Raw genomic sequence first — 16624 nt, 5'->3', positions numbered from 1 at the left:
TGAAAGAGGGAGAATTATTTTCCTTCCCATTTGCTAATTGAAATAAAAAACACTAATGAACTCCTATTACATCAGTTACCGTACAGTTTCATGCTTGAGAGATTTTCCTTTGAATTTATGCCGTTCTTAGCGTGGACATCAATTTTATTCTGTAAGTCCTTGATGTGTTTTTCTGTAGAATTTGATTGAATGATCCTGAACTTGTGGTTACGATGTGCTCCGTCTCAATATTGCTCAATTACTCAAAACAGAAAATGTAAACTGTCTTTGTTTTTGTCCTCTCTCAGGCCTTGTGATTTTTCTGAAATTGTATTCATTTTAGGTTTTGCTGTTCACACTCTTTCACTATGAACAGATGCACAAGTAAAGATTCATGATGGTTATTCATTGAAAACAGGTTCAATCTCTTGCGTAAAGTGATATTTTATTTGTCTGTAAAAAACAACATCATTAACATGAATTGTTCACATTTTAAAAGATTTGTTACATCTCGCTTTAAGAAATCTAAATAAGAAATGGAAAAACATTTTAAGAATGCAACTTTTTTTAATCAAGAAGGAATATAGTGTTTTTTTCCACATACAAAAACAATTGTTCCATTTGGCTTCATAGAATCACAATGAGAAATTGAATAACATTTTAAGAGTCCAGCTTTTTTAATCAAGAAGGAATATAGTCTTTATTCAACTCTGTGTTCACTGTTGGATCTTTTCTGTGTCTGTGGTGTTGTCCTCTTTCGTCATCTTCTCAGACTGTTGTGTCGATTCTGCCGTCTTGCAGTCGATGGGCACTACCCTCTCTGAGATGGCAGGAGTCTGTTTCCCTGCTGCTTCAATGTGAAGCTTTCCATCAGACAGACTGCAGGTCACCGCCTCAGGATTCACCCCGTCTGGGAGATCAAACTCCCTCCTGAACGCCTGGACCCTGTAGGAGTAGGAGCCTTTTCCATCGTCATGCTTCTTCTCAGATTTGCCGCTCACTTGTAGCTTGTTGCCCACCTGCTTGACTGAGAGCTCTTCAGGAGAAAAGTCTTTAGTGTCCAGTGTTAGAGCAAAACCATCTCCCTTCTTCTCTAGATTGTAAGGAACTGGATGAACCTCCCCTGAAGCTGGGATTTGGTCAATCTCCTGGAAGATCTGCTGCTGAAGATTCTTCAGGAGCTCCAAACTGCTCTTCATATCCTCCATGTTTCTCAGCATGAGATCTCTGTGAGTGTCCAGAGGTTGGACCTGTGGCCAGAGACTGCGGACAGGCCAGTAGAAGTCCACATAGGGGCTGAGGGAGGGCTGGAATCCATGTAGGCTCAGCATTTTCAGAGTTGAGAGTTGGTAGTTCTTGCTGTGGTTACTGCTCTTAGCGTTGCCTTGGATTTGTCTGTTCTGCTTCAGCACAGTGAGCTCTCCCAGCTTTATATCCTGCCTCTTGAAGTTCCAGGCAGTTCCAGGCAGTTCCTGAACGTTCCAGCCAATGCCATAATTTACCACTGTGTGTCACCCTGGAGCATGAGGATGACGTCACATCTGACAGGTTCTAAATCTGGGTGGGGTGAGCAATATGGATTCTTTGCATATCTTTTCACACTCACAGGATACACTTAATTGAAACTCATGTCATGTTGATGACTTGTTGTTAAGTAGGTGATCTATTCAGTGAAATTAATTTAAAAATACTCAGGCTATCAATAAGCATATTCATAGTGAAATCTGCAAACTGTGCTCTCCTAACACATACATACATTTCATCAAGTGTTTATGTTTGTCAAAATAGATATGTTCAATTTATTGTTGTATGCACACTGATATTTTCTTTCATATTGTACTCCATGAAATCTATGTCATATGCTATGTAAATAGGTGTAAAGTAAGGTTATATGGATTCAACAAAACTTAACATTAATTTTCTTGTCTGTGAAAAAAACAAAGAAAACTATAATTTTACTTCAAAATATGGCCTTGGAGTGGATATCTATCCCTTGGATGGCTGTTTGTTCAGATGTCAAGCCAAACTTGAAAGAGTGAGAATTATTTTCCTTCCCTTTTGCTCATAGAAATAAACAACACTAATGAACTTCTATTACATCAGTTATCGTACAGTTTCATGTTTGAGAGATTTTCTTTTGACTTAATGCTGTTGTTAATGTGGACATCTATTTAACTCTGTAAGTCCTTGATGTGTTTTTTTGTAGAATTTGATTTAATGATCCTGAACTTGTGGTTACGATATGCTCCGTCTCAATATTGCTCAATTACTCAAAACAGAAAAATGTAAACTGTCTTTGTTTTTGGCCTCTCTCAGGCCTTGTGATTTTTCTGAAATTGAATTCATTTTAGGTTTTGCTGTTCACACTCTTTCACTATGAACAGATGCACAAGTAAAGATTCACGATGGTTATTCATTAAAAAAAGGTTCAATCTCTTGCGTAAAGTGATATTTTATTTGTCTGTAAAAATAGCATCATCATGAACATGAATTTTTCACATTTAAAAGGATTTCTTACATCTCGCCTTAAGAAATCACAATAAGAAATGGAATAACATTTTAAGAGTCCAGCTTTTTTAATCAAGAAGGAATATAGTCTTCTTTTCCACTTATAAAAACAATCCTTACATTTGGTGTAATAGAATCACAATAAGTAACTTAATGAGTTTAAAAAAGTACATTTTTTTTAACAATAAAAAAAGAATATAGAGTCTATTTTCAACATTGTGTTCACTGTTGGATCTTTTCTATGTGTGTGGTGTTGTCCTCTTCCGTCATCTTCTCAGACTCTTGTGTCGATTCTGCTGTCTTGCAGTCGATGGGCACTACCCTCTCTGAGATGGCAGGAGTCTGTTTTCCTGCTGCTTCAATGTGAAGCTTTCCATCAGACAGACTGCAGGTCACCGCCTCAGGATTCACCCCGTCTGGGAGATCAAACTCCCTCCTGAACGCCTGGACCCTGTAGGAGTAGGAGCCTTTTCCATCGTCATGCTTCTTCTCAGATTTGCCGCTCACTTGTAGCTTGTTGCCCACCTGCTTGACTGAGAGCTCTTCAGGAGAAAAGTCTTTAGTGTCCAGTGTTAGAGCAAAACCATCTCCCTTCTTCTCTAGATTGCAAGGAACTGGATGAACCTCCCCTGAAACTGGGATTTGGTCAATCTCCTGGAAGATCTGCTGCTGAAGATTCTGCAGGAGCTCCAAACTGCTGTTCATATCCTCCATGTTTCTCAGCATGAGATCTCTGTGAGTGTCCAGAGGTCGGACCTGTGGCCAGAGACTGCGGACGGGCCAGTAGAAGTCCACATAGGGGCTGAGGGAGGGCTGGAATCCATGTAGGCTCAGCATTTTCAGAGTTGAGAGTTGGTAGTTCTTGCTGTGGTTACTGCTCTTAGCGTTGCCTTGGATTTGTCTGTTCTGCTTCAGCACAGTGAGCTCTCCCAGCTTTATATCCTGCCTCTTGAAGTTCCAGGCAGTTCCTGAACGTTCCAGCCAATGCCACAATTTACCACTGTGTGTCACCCTGGAGCATGAGGATGACGTCACATCTGACAGGTTCTAAATCTGGGTGGGGTGAGCAATATGGATTCTTTGCATATCTTTTCACACTCACAGGATACACTTAATTGAAACTCATGTCATGTTGATGACTTGTTGTTAAGTAGGTGATGTATTCAGTGTAATGAGTTTTAAAATACTCAGGCAATCAATAAACATAACCATAGTGAAATCTGCAAACTGTGCTCTCCAAGCACATACATACATTTCATCAAGTGTTTATATTTGTCAAATTAGATACGTTCAACATATTGTTATACACACACTGATATTTTCTTTCATATTGTACTCCATGAAATGACATAATATGCTTTTTAAATAGTTGTAAAGTTAGGTTATTTGGATTTAATACAACTTGAGATTAACTGTCTAGACTCTAGTTGATCTGTTGATGTAAAGAACAAATTAAAAACCTTTTTTTTTTTTTTTTTTTTCAAAATACTGCCTTGGAGTGGATATCTGTCCCTTGGATGGCTGTGTTTTCTGACGTCAAGCCAAACTTGAAAGAGTGAACATTATTTTCCTTCCCTTTTGCTCATAGAAATAAACAACACTAATGAACTTCTATTACATCAGTTATCGTACAGTTTCGTGCTTGAGAGATTTTCCTTTGACTTCATGCCATTGATAGTGTGGACATTGATTTTATTCTGTAGGTCCTTGATGTGTTTTTCTGTAGAATTTGATTGAATGATCCTGAACTTGTGGTAACGATGTGCTCCGTCTCAATATTGCTCAACTACTCAAAACAGAAAATGTAAACTGTCTTTGTTTTTGTCCTCTCTCAGGCCTTGTGAGTTTTCTGAAATTGTATTCATTTTAAGTTTCGCTGTTCACACTCACTGAAAAACTGTTGCTAACATTTATACTAATAATTTAATAATATTTTAGGCTATCAAATAGCCTTTCCATCAGGTTAATTAAATTAACTAGCCCTTGATTTTTGTTAAGTGAATTTTTTATCGTATATTATTATGAAATCCTGGGCGACAAGTGTCTTGGGGACAAGACAATTCTGAATGGTAGTTAGTCGTTAAGTATTTCAACAGATCATTGCCATGGAACAGCTCTAGTGAATGTATTGAGAAGGAAGAAAATAATGTTTTTCATCCAACTTTTGCTTTTCTTATAAGACACATCTGAATCATAATCAGACCATAATCAGAAGTGTATGATATAAATAATTTATAGCACGCAGACAAATATGAATTGAAATAACTTAAAGCCGCCGTCTCCTTTTTAATAATCAAATGCAGATATTATGAGAAATGGTAATCTTGATTTTGACAAAAAAAAAAATGATGTGCCCATTGTTTGCTCTTGGGAAATATCTTCCTGCTGTATAACAAGTTTTACAAAGCTGTTTGAAGTTGTGTATTTTGAAAAAAGATGCGTGTATCCGTAGAAACAATCTTCCATCACCCACTGTTCAGGCCTTCTTCTGTTCATGTTCCTAGGACATGAGGAGGGAGTCAACGTTAGGAAAACTCGTTAGACAACTTTCTTGAAACAAAATTTTAACACTTATTTTTTACCCTTGTTTTTAAAGGTTTACAATGACAAAAGGTCTCCCCAGTATTCTTGGGTATTGTTTTTCTGTATAAGGCATTTAGATAAACGTATTAACATTTCCTGGCAATGACGAAGCAAAGAACAAGCAAAGATGCATAGAACACACAGAAATATTATGGCATACTAATGTTTCTGTGACCTGTAAGAATTGTACTGTTATAGTTGCTCATTTAACTATTTTCTTCTACAGACTTAGAGGACTTTTATCTCGAAACAGGGATTGCGATGAAAAAAAATGGAGGAACAGAGAAGAAGAAAGACTTTTGGAGATGGAGAGCAGCTGGCGACTACAGTGTGTGCCGTCTGTTGGGTTAGTTGCAAGTTGAAGCGCTCAATAAACTTGCAAGATTGTGAACTCAGCTAAGCTCCATGTCAGGTGTACGTTGGATGCCCCTAGATGTTCTTAACCATTACATATGCACTAACAGAAGTCATAGCAAAACCCAGGCAGCTGCCTTAATTGCATTCATTTAAAAAAAATGCGTTAGATATTTCAAATTAATCACAAACATCAATGTGTTAATTTTGACAGCACTAGGAAAAACTACATATTTCCCCTTTAAGTGTAAGGTTGTATTTCAAATGAATCACAAACATCAATGTGTTAATTTTGACAGCACTAGGAAAAACTACATATTGCCCCTTTAAGTGTAAGGTTGTATTTCAAATGAATCACAAACATCAATGTGTTAATTTTGACAGCACTAGGAAAAACTACATATTTCCCCTTTAAGTGTAAGGTTGTATTTCAAATGAATCACAAACATCAATGTGTTAATTTTGACAGCACTAGGAAAAACTACATATTGCCCCTTTAAGTGTAAGGTTGTATTTCAAATGAATCACAAACATCAATGTGTTAATTTTGACAGCACTAGGAAAAACTACATATTGGCACTTTAAGTGTAAGGTTGTACTAAGCATGTAAACTGACAACAAAAAAGTACACATGGTCACTACACATGATCTTATCCAATCAATCTATAACTAACTGTGAAGCATGTTACTGATAAGGTTCAGACAATGTGATCAAACAAATCATGTGAAGTCTTCACCTTTAACTTCCGGAAGTGCGACAGGCTACTGCAGTGTTCATTTTTGGCCTCCTCTTCAGTGGCATAGATAAGGTTGCACAGGTTACAGAAATAGCCCACAACAGGTCTCACAAACTCCTGCCCTGTGGTCAGAAATGATATCGCACCTCAGTAGAGTTTCTTTTGGTCACCCACATCACCTCTCGCAGTGAGAGACACAAAGTGTAAACGGTTGAATCATAATGTAGTACTGTAATAATAATCATGTATAAGGAAACACATTGGGTTGCCATACCGACAGGATTGTTTGGCTGGTACTGGCCAAAACTATCATCTTCCTCCTTCCTGGCCTCAATGGTATGTCCTTCATCTTCCTCCTTCCTGGCCTCAATGGTATGTCCTGCTGTGGTGTTTTGTTTGTCAGTGCAAGCCTTGTCTGTACTTGCAGATTCCTAAAAAAATGAATTACATTTACAGTTATAAAACATGAATGCTGTGCCGTTCCATGTTTCACAGACAAAAGCTTTGTTATACAGTACACTTGTACCTCTTTGACAGTCAATTTACTCTCCTCTCCTGACTTTTGTGAGGAATCCTTGTTCGGACTCTTTTCCTTGTTGGATTTGTCTCTGGACTTTTCTGTCGAACCTTCTGAATCCTCACGGCGTTGCTTGCTTTGCTCAGACTTCTTGTCCTTGGATTCTGTAGGAGACCGCTTCGACTGGGTCTTGTCCTTGGATTCTGTGGGAGACCGCTTCGACCGCATCCTGTCCTTGGATTCTGTAGGAGACTGCTTCGACCGGGTCTTCTCCTTAGAAGCTGAGCGTGACCGGCTCCGGTCTTTGCTCTCTCTGCTTTTACTGCTCTGGTTTTTATGTTTCTTCTCAGGCTCTGGAACCCATCTAGATGTCAAAATAAGTCAAGTGAGTAAAAGGCCATGACAGGGATTCTTCAGAGTGCACATGAAAGAACAACTAAAAAACAGAACATGATCCTAACTCAGTTAAAATGGCTGATTTTAGGAGATTTAATGGCAGGACTCACGCATTGACTAGTCTCTTGTATTTCCAAGAGAGTGCGATCTCCAAGGGGTAGCCATTAAAAACAAACTTCCTTCGTGTCAAGTCGCTCACTGCTTTCCTTGCATCTTCACTGTTCTCCATTTCAATGAAACCCTACACAAATTGTAAAAGCAGGTTTACCATTTTTTTGTGCAAATTATATGACGTCTAAGGCGTCAAAAAAAAACAGGTGTTTGCAGTGCGTGGGGGCGAGTAGTGTCAACTCATGTGAAAACATGAGAGACGAAAGAAAATAACTCACCTCGCATCGATTTCGAATCAGGAAGTAATGTGCCACCTTTCCATACTTCTTCCCAATCTTCCAAAACTCTTCGTCTGTGTAGTATGTCTGTGGCAGATTCCTGAGGCAGAAGACTCTCTGATACGGGGCCTGAGATAAAAAAAAGATTCCGTTTTAAAAGTGATTGTGGTTAGGGATCCTTCCCTTCACATTTTGACCATGTTCTTTGTGTTATGGAACCCCTCAACAGGGTCTGAACAGGTTTGAGGCAATGTTTAAGGGCATATATATATATATATATATATATAAATTAAAAGGAAAAGTTATCAGGTTTTTTAGCACATCATGAAATGATAATTTGCAAAATCTCTAACACATTCTATTGTCAGTTGCAGAAGACACAGGAGATACTGCCCAGTGCCTAATATTGGAGTGTTGCAGTACAAAGACAAGACGTTAAGATACTGACATACCGGATTTTCTGTGTTCTTTTCCTCTGCTAGAGAAGAGAAATAGAAACAGAAATGAGGCTGTCTGTGCTGTTTGAAACATTGTTTTTTTTAATGGTCAGATCTATTCATATTTGTCAATATTCAATTATATCTTCTTTTGACATTAAAAAGACAAGTAGAGAGATTCACAGCCTTTGCTGCATCTGGGTAAAATTATTCTACAGACGCTTACATAAATATGAAACAAACATAGTTATCACCTAGATATCATGAAACCATCATGTGAATATGTGTATATGTTGGCATTATGATCAGCTGGGTGATTATAAGCACATTTCATATAATACCTTGTTCCTCTGATGAATCCTCATGAATCTCATCTAAAGTAATCAAGTTCTCCGGGAATTCAAATTCATCCTGTAGAAGAGAATTAAATGGATGATTAACCAGTCTAGATAAACGGAAAGCAACTGCACTGAAGGAAAAAAAAGGCTACCTCCTCCTCCTCCTCCATCTCTTGCGCCCCATCTTTCACGTCTTGTGATGCCTTCTCCACGTCTCTGGCTGCATCTTCCACATCCGAAGTTGTCTTTCCAGGATGGTCCTCGCCTGTGTCGCCATTCTCCTGATCTCCTGCCGAGGTCTCCTCTACGACTTCTTTTTTAGATTGAGAGGGGCGTTCTGGATCAGTCTCTTTTTCTCCGGATACCTCAGCAGCGTCTCGTGTCTCCTGCTCCTGCTCAGTACTGCAGGCCACTACCGCCCCACTGTCCATAGCCTCTTCACACACATCTGGATCACTGGCTCTGCTTAAGCCTTCAGATGTGATCTGCTCTTCTGCACGTTCAGGAACAACCTCAGCTCCTGCCTTCTCCTGGATTACGGCCTCCTTCATCTCTTGTGCCCCGTCTTGTCCGGTTCCGCTGGAGGCCACCTGCTCTCCGTCCTCCTTGTTCTCCTCCCCCTCGGAATCCACCACATCGAGAACTTCCACGTCCTCCAGTTCGTCATCCTCAGCGATCACGGCCAGGCCTTCTAGATCACTGTCTGAATCGTGTGCATCCAAGGCAACAGACCGCTTTTCTTCCTCACTTTTTATCTCAGCGTCAGCGCTCACGCTCTCCTCAGAGACCTTCTGAGGAACTGGTTCAGGGGGAGACCCATGAGACTGCCCTTTGGGTTTCTCCTCTCTTGGGCCTGAGCTGCTTCGGCGTTGTGAAGAACACTCCTTCTCTTTTGAGTCTTTTCGGTGTCCTGACTTCCTTCTGGGACTTCGAGATCGGCCTCTGGATCTAGGACTTCGAGATCGGCCACTGGATTTAGGACTTTTCTTAGGGCTGGGACTCTGAGATCGGCCTCTGGATTTATGACTTCTCTTCGGGCTGGGACTTCGAGAACGGCCTCTGGATTTAGGACTTCTCTTCGGGCTGGGACTTCGAGATCGGCCTCTGGATTTAGGACTTTTCTTAGGGCTGGGACTTCTCATAGCGTGCCTTTCAGGGGAACTGCATTTTGAACTTTCGTCAGGTGGATCATTTCTGTAGAAGACATAAGCTGCGTTCAAAACCTCCACTCACAATATAAACAACAGGGAGATTATGGACACTACATTCCGTGTCAGTTACTAAACAACATAGTAACGCTGACAAGGCAATGAAACTGCTTACCTTACGTAAGAAGAATCAAATGCGAAGAATCCGTTACAGGGCAACGAATCATGATGTTAAGCTTAAATGCAGTCTATATTTTCTATGGCTTTCGTTTCATCACTCATTCAGATTGTTTTCTATTCTTAATGTTCTCAGACTGCTAAATTTAAAAGTTAAATGATGCATTGGTGAGTCATTTCTGGTCTTCTTCAGTTCATTCACCTTGCACTGAATTGTGGTATATTGGAGAAAGATGGGCTTTGTTGTGGCTTGTTGTTGTCATTTGTACACTACAGTTTGCGGCACAATTTTATAAATTAAATGTTATAGTGCACTATTATAGCGAAATCAAATTTCCAATTGAGAATTCGAACAGCACTACAGAATCGCTGATTCACTATATAGTGGATTCTAGAATGAGTGGACTTTCCAAACACAGCTGCAGTCATTATTTTTAATCACTTACCAATTCAAATGTGAGAATGACTCATGTGATTTAGTTATCTTGAGATGATCACACAAATCCCATACTATGTACAGTCAAGACTGGCATCTTGTGAAAAAATCTTTATGGTGCCAACGGTGACAAAGCTGAAATGGCACATATACTTACTCTAGTGTCTCATACTCTGAGGAGAAGTATATACTTACTCTAGTGTCTCATACTCCGAGGAGAAGTCCACATGAACAGTACTCCCTCTCAGCTTCAGTGGTTTGGAAGCATGATGGTCCACCAGCGCTTCTGCATCTGCTTCATTCACCATCTCTATATAAGCCTACGGAGGAATTGGTATATCAGTGAGTGTTTTCTACACTAGAGGAAAGGTGCCATCGGCTGCTGTTGGTGGGTAATAATACACTGCTCGGGATGTATTTATTACCCGAGAAGGCAAAAGCAGTGTGTTCTTCAAGGGACCGAATCCTTTTGCGACAGCATTAAGCTCCTTGGTCAGTGCACCTCCAGAAGGCAAAGGCGAGAAACACACCACCTTGGAACTCTAAAATGAACGCGTGAAAGACATTCATTCAACTTCTTACTTGACAAAACAAGATATTGATTTAAAAACAAAACAAGTAAAAAAAAATGATATTACCTTAAGAAACTTAAAAGCGTCAGATACAGAGAAGACAACTTGGCCCCGCTCCACTTCCAATGGATTTGAACTGAAGTATTTTTCAATATCTCCTGCTTGATCCTTAGAGCCCATTTCCACAAATGCCTGCGTTGAGGAAATCCACACTGAATAATCAGGGTCCAGTTGGTCTTTCATACACGGTTGCAGGCAATCATGATAAACAACAGGAAAACTGTTTTGTCTTACATACGACCTTGGCTAAGCACAGCCCAGCCACCGTCTACTGTTGATTCTACTTTCAAACCCACAAGGCCAAAGAGAAGACACAGACCCAACCCAATGGCCACACATATAAAATGCTAATGCAGATGGTTCAGTGAGACTGGTCACCTAATCAGTCCTCATTTATATCATTCAGTTGACTGCTCACGCATTCTAATGCCTTTGGAGACGTGAGATACTCTTACTTTGCCACCAAGTTAGGTGGGGAATCACACTGACCAGTGTTACGGCCCCGCCCTGTGATATTGCATGCCTGTTCTGTCTCTGTCTCTACAGCAGGTAATTGGAAACAGGTGTATCCTTGATTGGCTGGGCTACAAAAGCCCTGATCAGATGGCAGTCGGGAGAGCTTTGGATTCCCGGCATTTGATTATCATTGGATAGAGATTGGATTTGGTTATCGTTGGTTTTGGATTGGTTCTTGGATTTTGGATTATCGTCGTCGTCGTTTGTTTTGAACTCTTGAACTGACTTTACATTACATCTGTTGTTTCTATTCACAACACTGACATTCACCACACGTTTGCTATAATTATTAGATAAATATATACCTGCAACCATTAATAAATTATAAATTCTGCGTGGCCTCCCCTTTATGTTTCATGCATGTGAGCCGTGCACGTAACACCAGCGGTAGGACTGGCAGAAGCACCACATTTTCTGTTGTGTGCTATGCAGTTGCCACCCAGATGCCACTGGCATTTCAATGTATATATACATATACTTCATCATTATTGAATGAAAATTAAACTAAACTAAAATTAATCAACCTTTGCCTTTCCTTTTCTAATAGAATAATTAAGCTATGTCAATAAAAGAGGATACTGTATGACACGGCAAAAATTCATACGACGACAACTACAATGACAAAATCAAATTATATGACTTGAAAAACTTTCATTGAATTTACTGAAAGTCATGACTTTTCCTGGAATATGGACTTGAACCTGGTTCAACTTTCTGAGCGTAACGCAATGCTCATCAATGACAGTTTAACATGTCGGGAACATTTCAGGCATTCTGACATATCGAAGCAGTAAGACTCTTTCTGGGGTGGGACGGTCTCTTCTGTTGTAGAAAAATGAGTACTTCATATCTTTTAGGAACAAAACAGAACTTTGTTTAAACTAAATGGAATTATTATGATTTAAGTGTTTCATTGCGCTCTGCCGCTTCATTCTTTTCAGTGTGATCCCTGCCTTACAGTGTTATAGACTGTTTAATGTGAGAACAAGTGACATATTACTGGTGGTATTCGACTTTTCAGCAGTGATGGGTGTTAATGAAGAACAAGCACTGCTTACCAGTGATGGGAAGAATATAATTTTGATGATTGCCCCAAACTGTCCCAGGAGCCTCCTCAGATAGTCCTCATCAATACTTTTGGCAGTAAATTTGACAGAAATAACTTTGCCGCCATTCTAAGAAGAGAAAATAATATATTATGACATGTATTACCATTACTGTAAGTGTAAGTACATTTAGTCATTTAGCAGACGCTTTTGTCCAAAGCGACGTACAAGGGAGAGAATAGTCAAGCTACGAGCAATAGAACCTCGTGTAACAATAAATACTACTTTACATAAGAAATATAACAAAATGAAATAGAAAAGAAAAAGAAGTGCAGAAATGTAACTGCTGTAATTGCAAGTTACGCACTAGTCAGTTAGGACGAGAAGTGCTCTCTGAAGAGTTGGGTCTTCAAAAGCAATAATAAGTACATAGTGAGCTGGATTTCTGAAACTTACCATGGGCTTGTCTGGAACTTTTTTCAGGTTGGGTCTTTTTTTATTATTCGAGGGTCCTTCTACAGGGAATTGAAACACAAGAGATCAGATAATAACATGGAATAATGATGATACATTCAATCTCAAAGCACTCTTTCTGCTACATTCATGGGCACTTAATGGTGCACAGCCAACATATACATCTGTAGGCAGCCATTAGGGGTGGGAATCTCTTGGCACCTCACGATTCGATTCGATTCCGATTCAGTGGTCAACGATTCGATTCTAAACCCATTATCGATTCTAAACCGATTATCGATTCAAAACCGATTATCGATTATTAATTCTAAACAGATAAAACGATTATCGATGCATGTCGATTTTTAAAACATTTGAGTTTGCTACTCAGTCTCAAATCACTTCCTACTTTGTGTTTGATAATCAACAGATGAATTACCTTCTCTATTTTTTATTAGAGAAAAAGCTTTTCCTTGTCACAATTATGACTTTCAATGAACAATGCAATAATCGATGCAGCTTGCATTTCAACACAAAATGGATGTGTACATTTTTTTTTTCTTCAAATAAATAAATAAATAATTATTTCTTTTTATTAAAAAATCGATTATGAACTTTTCTGAATCGAGACAGAATCGTTCTAGAGAGAATCGAGAGAAATCGAAAAATCGATTTTTTTTTCCCACCCCTAGCAGCCATGGTGAAATGGGGACTAAATGTGCGTAGGAATGATTACAGCATCTATGGTAAGTTATCCTACACTCAGAGAAAGACAGTTATAGGAGCTGTGTACTGGGGCATCTGGTAGTTCCACAACTTAGGTGTTGCAGCCAAGAGCGCCATCTCCTGTTAGCTGCCTGACACAGCAGAAGAAAAGTGTAATTTAAGGCCAAGCACTTTTACCCATGGGCTGGCTAGATCTCTTCTGTGGTTTTGCCGGTTTCGCATGATCAGGGGCAGCTGGTCTCTCCGGAGGATGGTCATCGCCCCTTCAAAATGCTCAGAATTAGACAACATTACAAACAAACAAACAAACAATCAATCAACAAAAACATCTGCATAATAAGCAACTTCCTACCTTCTGACTAAGTTGATGTGGCAGTCCCATGCTGGGTACCTTTGGAAGTGCATACAAACAAGTCATTGAGCCTTAATGTTGCCATTTCTCTCACCGTGAAAATTATGAAATTCTTGGTGATCTCTGACACAATTTTGAATAATATGTTAAATATACAAACATCACCAACCTCTGCAAAAGTTTGAGCTGACTGTCAGCATGATGACCAGCATTTATGTGTTGATTCCAGTCCTTTATAAAAAAAAATACAAACACTTTTAACCACTTACATGCAATGTATTATAAAACGTCTGGACTATAAAGACACCAGGTTGAAACATGGCAGCTCTCCTATGCTACCTACCTGCTTCTCCTACGGCCACCCACGGGAACGGATATAAACACAATGAAGATCACTGAGAGAGGGAGAGCACGAATGAAAGTGACACTACTTACCTTGTCAGAAAGTACAACAATGTTGCAGAGTTGGCAGGCATATGGGAAAAACGGTGGAGTTTTGCCATGGAAATCGGACGCCTCCTTCCTCAATGGCAATGTGTGGTGGGTGTCCTTCTTTGAGATATGCGGTGGCTCACGATCATCAATCACTGATTTGTGGCGGTAGTCAATGTCCCGCCGGGAGGAAGATGAAATGTGGCTCTGTCGTGGTTCTGAGCTGTAGACTGTAGCATGGTCATAATGTGAATCCTCATGTCTGGTTTGACCATACTCTACCGCATAGCTGGGAGCGCCCCTTTGCCGAGGATGGTGAGGAGAAGTGGTGGAATGCCTTTGGTCAATGCCATGATCTTGCCGAGTCTCTCTGAAGTCGTGTGAGCTGGCAGGAGTGGGATGAGATGAACGATCTGACCGGTACTCTGCGGGATGAGAAAGCCTCTTCCTCTCGTAGGCTGGCGCTGGAGCACTGGTGGTGAAATGAGAGGTAGAAGCAGGAGGTGCAAGCCTCTGCTCTTTGCTGTCCCTGATCTTCTTCAGCAGATGGGGTAGGGTATCAACAGTGATGAGGTCCTCGGGCAGTTCAGCAAGAAGAGAGAGATCATTGGGCTCCAGCCCACAGCTGTCAAGGATGTTTATGACATCGGGTCTCATGGATGGATGGGGCTCTGTAGCATGGCTGGAAGGTTGGTAACTCGGGGCGGGAGAAAGATCTCGAGGTGTTTGGTAAACATCCCTTTGTCCAGTGTACTGTGAACCAGAATCTTCATAGAAGTCGTCTCGAGATCTGTATCCTGTCCGCGAACTTCTATATGGATGGTTCTGAGACATGTCGTAATGCCTTACCTTGCGTTTGGGATCTGTGCGTTAATATGTTCACAGTTAAGGTAGATTGAAATTCAGTCCCTAAGCATTAATTTTACGTCATCTGAACTTCGCTTGTAACCTGACGTTTGTAAAAATGGGAGAAAAGAAGAGCTATGTGTAAATTGCATTCTTGAGTGCCTGTGGAACTGACATGTTTTGAAGTGAAAGTGTTCTCGAAAACCCCGAAGACATTCAGTTCCTGAACCAAGTGTGGTTAAAATAACAACTACTAACCATTTGACGAGGTGGATTTATAGTTATACCGAAAAGTAAATAAAAGCTGGGTTCACCGTAGCATCTGTTTATCCGCCAACTAACGGGCTCTAGGCTAGTAGAGCAAGTAGGTAAATAGCTAACGTTCGGAGCCAAGTCACTCTTCACGGCAGCTTTGCAAGCTATCCCAACAAGTAAACCAAGAAATCAACGTAACATGCTTTCGTAAACAGGTGGTGATAACTTAATGCGACATACAAAATATTAGCATTATGTAATGTTACCAAGCTAGCCAACTACTTCGCCAACGTTACGTGAAAAACGGCACAAATAGAAAAAAATCGAAGCTTAACTTGAGCCTTATGCGGTTACCCTACAAGGTGTAGACAGGGACGATGTTAAATTGTGGTAGAAGCATGTCTCTGATCGTATCCCCTGATCAGTAACCTTTACTTGAAATTGTATGTTTACTGTTAGCTAGCTATGCAGCTATCAGTGGCAGGGTAGTAACGTTATCCGAAGATGTCGGTATATAGCCTCCATCTATAGCCTGTTTTCTGGCGCAAAGGTACACAGCGCAGACATGTGATGTGATGTGATTCAAAATAAATGTTCTTACCTTGCGTGAACAAATCAAGATTTCTTCAGAACATGTTTGATCATTTCTTGATTCTGAACGACAACCCTACCCGGTTTTGTTGTAACGTAACTTTCAGAAGCTCTGCATACACACTGCCACCAACTGGGCTGGAGCTACACTCACCAAAGCAGTTAGGTTTGTTGTGTCTGAGTTTTGCTTGTACTCACGTTCAGATGATCTGATAAACGTTACTTCTAGCAACACAAGTGGGTTTAATGGTACAGAACTAGCATTTACCCTGTAAGAAATCCGCGTGCCCACAATGTGAGCATACTCTTTTCCAGACATAAGAATACAAACTAACATGACCCATACACGACAATAATTAGGGCAATAGTTAGCTCTGCACAGCCAAATTTAATACATTCATTGAGGAATTTAAATATGCTTCGCGCAGCAAGCGCTTAGCTACATTTTTACCAAACATCGCCACCTATACCCGTGTGCGTTAGCGCGTTGCGTGGGGTTCGGACCTCGGCTGTTTGCAGTCCACAACATTCGAAGACAAGAATAAGAACCGCTGTAAGACCTGCGATGTAAAGCTATAGCCAGCCTGTTAAATCCAGTCGAACTGCACTCATCTTCATGCACAGGAATTCGTTATAAGTATTGTAGCTAGTACTGTAATTTCAAATCCATTAAAGCTGCGTATTCAGGAAACGGTCTCATTAAAACAAACATCCTGCAAATATATTTCAAAGAAATAATATATATGTGTATAATTCTAATGGTTACCAAGCTGAGG

General features: G+C 40.2%; 3 protein-coding genes across 5 annotated transcripts; all 3 read right to left on the bottom strand.

Annotated features, from left to right (window-relative positions):
* Positions 1–685: 685 nt before the first annotated feature.
* On the bottom strand, positions 686–1406 carry LOC105910281 (heat shock protein 30-like). The gene has a single exon (XM_031557924.2). It carries the CDS (start codon positions 1308–1310, stop codon positions 696–698), a length of 615 nt encoding a protein of 204 aa, XP_031413784.1. The 5' UTR covers positions 1311–1406; the 3' UTR covers positions 686–695.
* Positions 1407–2536: 1130 nt separating this feature from the next.
* LOC116217952 (heat shock protein 30-like) lies at positions 2537–3418 on the bottom strand. Its single transcript, XM_031557922.2, has one exon. It carries the CDS (start codon positions 3322–3324, stop codon positions 2710–2712), a length of 615 nt encoding a protein of 204 aa, XP_031413782.1. The 5' UTR covers positions 3325–3418; the 3' UTR covers positions 2537–2709.
* A 1284-nt stretch (positions 3419–4702) lies between these two features.
* Positions 4703–16008, bottom strand: matr3l1.1 (matrin 3-like 1.1). Of its 3 annotated transcripts, none has more exons than XM_031557919.2 (19): positions 14160–16008; positions 13894–13955; positions 13725–13763; positions 13550–13635; positions 12650–12708; positions 12206–12322; positions 10638–10763; positions 10425–10541; positions 10195–10319; positions 8391–9432; positions 8242–8311; positions 7916–7941; positions 7464–7592; positions 7185–7315; positions 6874–7042; positions 6688–6834; positions 6436–6592; positions 6162–6283; positions 4703–4987 (listed from the first exon to the last, which is right to left on the bottom strand). In XM_031557919.2, the coding sequence occupies exons 1-19, from the start codon at positions 14988–14990 to the stop codon at positions 4964–4966; spliced, it is 3579 nt and encodes a 1192-aa protein (XP_031413779.1). In that variant the 5' UTR covers positions 14991–16008; the 3' UTR covers positions 4703–4963. The 3 variants fall into 3 exon arrangements, with proteins under 3 accessions (XP_031413779.1, XP_031413778.1, XP_031413777.1); XM_031557918.2 differs by having other exon boundaries at positions 6688–7042; positions 14160–15105; positions 15859–16008; XM_031557917.2 differs by having other exon boundaries at positions 6688–7042; positions 14160–15019; positions 15859–16008.
* Between the last annotated feature and the right edge of the window lie 616 nt (positions 16009–16624).

This window comes from Clupea harengus, chromosome 20, assembly GCF_900700415.2.
Source record: "Clupea harengus chromosome 20, Ch_v2.0.2, whole genome shotgun sequence".
NCBI classification, from domain to species: Eukaryota; Metazoa; Chordata; class Actinopteri; order Clupeiformes; family Clupeidae; genus Clupea; species Clupea harengus.
The sequence above is the reverse complement of the archived record's forward strand: the minus strand, read 5'-3'. Positions and strand labels throughout refer to the sequence as shown.

Excerpts from the sequence above, each read along its gene's own strand:
- LOC105910281 (XM_031557924.2), bottom strand. The coding sequence starts at position 1,310 with ATGCTGAGCCTACATGGATTCCAGCCCTCCCTCAGCCCCTATGTGGAC.
- LOC116217952 (XM_031557922.2), bottom strand. The coding sequence starts at position 3,324 with ATGCTGAGCCTACATGGATTCCAGCCCTCCCTCAGCCCCTATGTGGAC.
- matr3l1.1 (XM_031557918.2), bottom strand. The coding sequence starts at position 14,990 with ATGTCTCAGAACCATCCATATAGAAGTTCGCGGACAGGATACAGATCT. Across the intron at positions 6,284-6,435 it reads CCAGCCAAACAATCCTGTCG|GGCAGGAGTTTGTGAGACCT; the intron begins GTATGGCAACCC and ends TTCTGACCACAG. Across the intron at positions 4,988-6,161 it reads CGCACTTCCGGAAGTTAAAG|GAACATGAACAGAAGAAGGC; the intron begins GTGAAGACTTCA and ends CTCATGTCCTAG.